This window comes from Cydia amplana, chromosome 24, assembly GCF_948474715.1.
Source record: "Cydia amplana chromosome 24, ilCydAmpl1.1, whole genome shotgun sequence".
NCBI classification, from domain to species: domain Eukaryota; kingdom Metazoa; phylum Arthropoda; class Insecta; order Lepidoptera; family Tortricidae; genus Cydia; species Cydia amplana.
This window is the reverse complement of record NC_086092.1, coordinates 5074271-5080270: the sequence shown is the minus strand read 5'-3', so window position 1 is coordinate 5080270 and position 6000 is coordinate 5074271. Positions and strand designations below refer to the sequence as shown.

General features: G+C 45.4%; 1 protein-coding gene across 1 annotated transcript in view; it reads right to left on the bottom strand.

The window, feature by feature from the left end:
* Positions 1 to 201: 201 nt before the first annotated feature.
* Positions 202 to 6000, bottom strand: part of LOC134659319 (WD repeat-containing protein 7) — a 135024-nt gene continuing 129225 nt past the window's right edge. Inside the window, exons 34-35 of the mRNA XM_063514973.1 lie at positions 5240 to 5410; positions 202 to 374 (exon numbers count right to left, since the gene is read on the bottom strand). Coding sequence (XP_063371043.1) covers positions 202 to 374; positions 5240 to 5410 — 344 coding nt within the window. The remainder of the gene's footprint in view (positions 375 to 5239; positions 5411 to 6000) is intronic.

The following is a 6000-nucleotide window of genomic DNA, read 5'->3' as shown; positions in this document are numbered from 1 at the left end:
TTGCTTCTGTAAGTTCTGTAAAATATTTCTATTTCTTGCACCATTTTTGAGAAAAGCACTATATATGACTCGGCTGGAAGGCTACTTGCTGGCTTCGGATTCAATTAAACGGACTCCCAAGGTCGTCCGTTTAAAACGAATCCTCAGCCTGCAAGTAGCTACTTCCGAACCTCGACAATAATGTACTATTGACGGGTTGTTTTATACGTTGAAGCGCGTCTCGGAGCCGTCTGCCAGCATGAGCGTGACGGTGCGCGAGTTGGTCCACACGAGGCGCGCCAGGCGCGCGGGGTTGAGGCGCGCCACGTCGGCCATGGGCGCCGTGCTGTAGCACTTCACGCAGCGCGTCTGCGCGGCGCCCAGCCCGAACATGCCTGGAAAAAGACAATAGTTATTTGTACAACAAGAGATCAAAGTTTGATATTTCTTCGAGTGCTTATTTTGAGTCCCGTGCAAGCGAAAAATTCTATACTAATTTAGAATCTTGAGCGTAGTAAGGGACTCAAGAGCGCACGAGATGTAAATAACTTTGATCTCGTGTAGTTCACAAAACTTTTCACCTCAGCAGTGAGAACATATTAGAGAACCCGAAAATGTATTCCTTCTTCATCACTTACCTCTATTCACTCATGTTTTCTTAAGATATACCAACAATTAAGTTTTCACCTCAGCAGCTCGAACAAGGGTACTTTGCTACTTAAAAACAGTGAGCAAAATCGCATTTTGCTCACTGTTTTTAAGTAGCAAAGTACCCTTGTTCGAGCTGCTGAGGTGAAAATATAATTATAGTTTGTCAAAGGACTGTCTCATTTCAAACATAGACAGATAGAATCATACTTGCTTACACTAGTACTAGCACCTAAAAAAAAAGGATAAAAAAAAATGTTTATTGCAACTTTGAGTTATTACATAACATATAGGATGACTATAGTTTTCCTGTTCTTACTAACAAATTGGTTTGACCAACTATAGTTAACACATTAACTGCCAGCGACCCGCTAGGAGTCCCTGTTAGTAGGCGCTTTTCACCAGCGGTACTCTGCCAGAATGACAGCCGGTTATCAGCAGTGGCATACGATACGAGATAGCGTCCATCAGGGCTGAAGGCGCAGGCAGTCGCAGGCCCGCTATGGGCGGCGAGGGACTGACAGCTAACAGTTCGATACTTATATATATTTTAAGCCCTAGAAAGTAATTATAATTTACACTTACCAGCGGTACTCTGCCAGAATGACAGCCTATTGTCAGCTGTAGCATATGACACGAGATAGCGTCCATCAGGGCTGAAGGCGCAGGCAGTCACAGGCCCGCTATGGGCGGCGAGGGACTGACAGCTAACATTTCGATACTTATATATATTTTAAGCCTTAGAAAATAATTATAATTTACACTTACCAGCGGTACTCTGCCAGAATGACAGCCGGTTATCAGCAGTGGCATACGATACGAGATAGCGTCCATCAGGGCTGAAGGCGCAGGCAGTCACAGGCCCACTATGGGCGGCGAGGGACTGACAGCTAACATTTCGATACTTATATATATTTTAAGCCCTAGAAAGTAATTATAATTTACACTTACCAGCGGTACTCTGCCAGAATGACAGCCGGTTATCGGCAGTAGCATACGATACGAGATAGCGTCCATCAGGGCTGAGGGCGCAGGCAGTCACAGTCCCACTGTGGGTGGCGAGGGACTGACAGCTAACATTTCGATACTTATATATATTTTAAGCCCTAGAAAGTAATTATAATTTACACTTACCAGCGGTACTCTGCCAGAATGACAGCCTATTGCCAGCTGTAGCATATGATACGAGATAGCGTCCATCAGGGCTGAAGGCGCAGGCAGTCACAGGCCCACTATGGGCGGCGAGGGACTGACAGCTAACATTTCGATACTTATATATATTTTAAGCCCTAGAAAGTAATTATAATTTACACTTACCAGCGGTACTCTGCCAGAATGACAGCCGGTTATCGGCAGTAGCATACGATACGAGATAGCGTCCATCAGGGCTGAAGGCGCAGGCAGTCACAGGCCCACTGTGGGTGGCGAGGGACTGACAGCTAACATTTCGATACTTATATATATTTTAAGCCCTAGAAAGTAATTATAATTTACACTTACCAGCGGTACTCTGCCAGAATGACAGCCTATTGCCAGCTGTAGCATATGATACGAGATAGCGTCCATCAGGGCTGAAGGCGCAGGCAGTCACAGGCCCGCTATGGGCGGTGAGGGACTGACAGCAAACATTTCGATACTTATATATATTTTAAGCCCTAGAAAGTAATTATAATTTACACTTACCAGCGGTACTCTGCCAGAATGACAGCCTATTGCCAGCTGTAGCATATGATACGAGATAGCGTCCATCAGGGCTGAAGGCGCAGGCAGTCACAGGCCCGCTATGGGCGGTGAGGGACTGACAGCAAACATTTCGATACTTATATTTTAAGCCCTAGAAAGTAATTATAATTTACACTTACCAGCGGTACTCTGCCAGAATGACAGCCTATTGTCAGCTGTAGCATATGATACGAGATAGCGTCCATCAGGGCTGAAGGCGCAGGCAGTCACAGGCCCGCTATGGGCGGCGAGGGACTGACAGCTAACATTTCGATACTTATATATATTTTTCTCAAAAATGGACGGCAAAGTCGACGTTGCCGGTTAAAAAATAGGTCGCGAAGTGCGTAGTTTATGGTCATTCAAAAAATTAAAAAGTTAAAAACATTGCAGTCTCGATTTCGGGACTGCAATGTCGCATACAAATTCCATTATTTAACGAGTTCCAAACTTTTTAAAACTTCAAATGGCCATATCAAATGAAGGCATAGGTCCCTTAAACAGCCAAACAGATGATCAGCACTTATTATTATAAAGCCTATAACAGACTATCGCACCGCACCGCGACCTTGGAGCGTTGCACCCATAAGTGAGAGCGAGAAACATATCTCTTTCTCGCTCTCACTTATGGGTGCGACGCTCCAAGGTCGCGGTGCGGTGCGATAGTCTGTTACAGGCTTAATGTTGGTACCGCGACTATTTAGGTGTCTCAAATAGGTTGGCGTATTTTCAGCAGAAAAATACACTTCTTTTTTTTTTAAAGGCGGCAAGCAAATTTTTTTAATGGTTGTATTTTTTTCTGTGAAAATGAATGGAAAATTAGAACGTTGCTTCTGTAAGTTCTGTAAAATATTTCTATTTCTTGCACCATTTTTGAGAAAAGCACTATATATGACTCGGCTGGAAGGCTACTTGCTGGCTTCGGATTCAATTAAACGGACTCCCAAGGTCGTCCGTTTAAAACGAATCCTCAGCCTGCAAGTAGCTACTTCCGAACCTCGACAATAATGTACTATTAAGCCTTAGAAAGTAATTATAATTTACACTTACCAGCGGTACTCTGCCAGAATGACAGCCGGTTATCAGCAGTGGCATACGATACGAGATAGCGTCCATCAGGGCTGAAGGCGCAGGCAGTCACAGGCCCACTATGGGCGGCGAGGGACTGACAGCTAACATTTCGATACTTATATATATTTTAAGCCCTAGAAAGTAATTATAATTTACACTTACCAGCGGTACTCTGCCAGAATGACAGCCGGTTATCGGCAGTAGCATACGATACGAGATAGCGTCCATCAGGGCTGAAGGCGCAGGCAGTCACAGTCCCACTGTGGGTGGCGAGGGACTGACAGCTAACATTTCGATACTTATATATATTTTAAGCCCTAGAAAGTAATTATAATTTACACTTACCAGCGGTACTCTGCCAGAATGACAGCCTATTGCCAGCTGTAGCATATGATACGAGATAGCGTCCATCAGGGCTGAAGGCGCAGGCAGTCACAGGCCCGCTATGGGCGGTGAGGGACTGACAGCAAACATTTCGATACTTATATATATTTTAAGCCCTAGAAAGTAATTATAATTTACACTTACCAGCGGTACTCTGCCAGAATGACAGCCTATTGTCAGCTGTAGCATATGATACGAGATAGCGTCCGTCAGGGCTGAAGGCGCAGGCAGTCACAGGCCCGCTATGGGTCGCCAGGGACTATGAAAGCTAACATTTCGATACTTATATATATTTTAAGCCCTAGAAAGTAATTATAAATTACACTTACCAGCGGTACTCTGCCAGAATGACAGCCTATTGCCAGCTGTAGCATACGATACGAGATAGCGTCCGTCAGGGCTGAAGGCGCAGGCAGTCACAGGCCCGCTATGGGTCGCCAGGGACTATGAAAGCTAACATTTCGATACTTATATATATTTTAAGCCCTAGAAAGTAATTATAATTTACACTTACCAGCGGTACTCTGCCAGAATGACAGCCTATTGTCAGCTGTAGCATATGATACGAGATAGCGTCCGTCAGGGCTGAAGGCGCAGGCAGTCACAGGCCCGCTATGGGTCGCCAGGGACTATGAAAGCTAACATTTCGATACTTATATATATTTTAAGCCCTAGAAAGTAATTATAATTTACACTTACCAGCGGTACTCTGCCAGAATGACAGCCTATTGTCAGCTGTAGCATATGATACGAGATAGCGTCCGTCAGGGCTGAAGGCGCAGGCAGTCACAGGCCCGCTATGGGTCGCCAGGGACTATGAAAGCTAACATTTCGATACTTATATATATTTTAAGCCCTAGAAAGTAATTATAATTTACACTTACCAGCGGTACTCTGCCAGAATGACAGCCGGTTATCAGCAGTGGCATACGATACGAGATAGCGTCCATCAGGGCTGAAGGCGCAGGCAGTCACAGGCCCGCTATGGGCGGCGAGGGACTGACAGCTAACATTTCGATACTTATATATATTTTGAGCCCTAGAAAGTAATTATAATTTACACTTACCAGCGGTACTCTGCCAGAAGGACAGCCTATTGTCAGCTGTAGCATACGATACGAGATAGCGTCCATCAGGGCTGAAGGCGCAGGCAGTCACAGGTCCGCTGTGGGCGGTGAGGGACTGACAGCTAACATTTCGATACTTATGTATATTTTAAGCCCTAGAAAGTAATTATAATTTACACTTACCAGCGGTACTCTGCCAGAATGACAGCCTATTGCCAGCTGTAGCATATGATACGAGATAGCGTCCATCAGGGCTGAAGGCGCAGGCAGTCACAGGCCCGCTATGGGTCGCCAGGGACTATGAAAGCTAACATTTCGATACTTATATATATTTTAAGCCCTAGAAAGTAATTATAATTTACACTAACCAGCGGTACTCTGCCAGAATGACAGCCTATTGTCAGCTGTAGCATATGATACGAGATAGCGTCCGTCAGGGCTGAAGGCGCAGGCAGTCACAGGCCCGCTATGGGCCGCCAGGGACTGACAGCGACCGGCGCGAAGCTCATACATAGCCAGTTGGCCCGTGTGGCTGCCCACTGGAAAATAAATATTTTTTTTTATAGTCCTCCTCGTCGTTTTCGATGACGGCGACCCTAAATAAATATATTATGGACGTCTAGCGTGAGCCCTAATGTGGCTGGCCAGGCCGAACTTGGTCTTAAATACTTTGTTGCAGGCGTGACAATAAAGTTGGCCAGCTGCGTTGACCGTGTATGACCGGGCTTAGGTCTCTCTTTTCGTAACTGGCGTTTTGTGTCTAAGCTTGTGAGGCGGTATTTTATACCACGTCGGTGGCAAACAAGCGTACGGCCGGCCTGATGGCAAGCGGTTACCGTAGCCTATGAACGCTTGCAACTATAGAGGTGTTAATGCGCGTTGCTAACCGTTTGGTAGTAGTAGTAGTAATCACTTTATTGTACACAACACAGATTTATAGAAATAAAGGTACAAAGGCGAACATATCCCTATAGGGATCTCTTCCAGTTAACCGTTTATAGACTCTCCCTTAGGTACAGTCAGTAGCAGAAGTTTCTAAGCGGGCGAGGTGTTCAAAATTACCTTGACACGCTCTTATTCTCGTAACAATAAAGTCGTTCGAGATCATTTTGAACACCTCGCCCGCTTA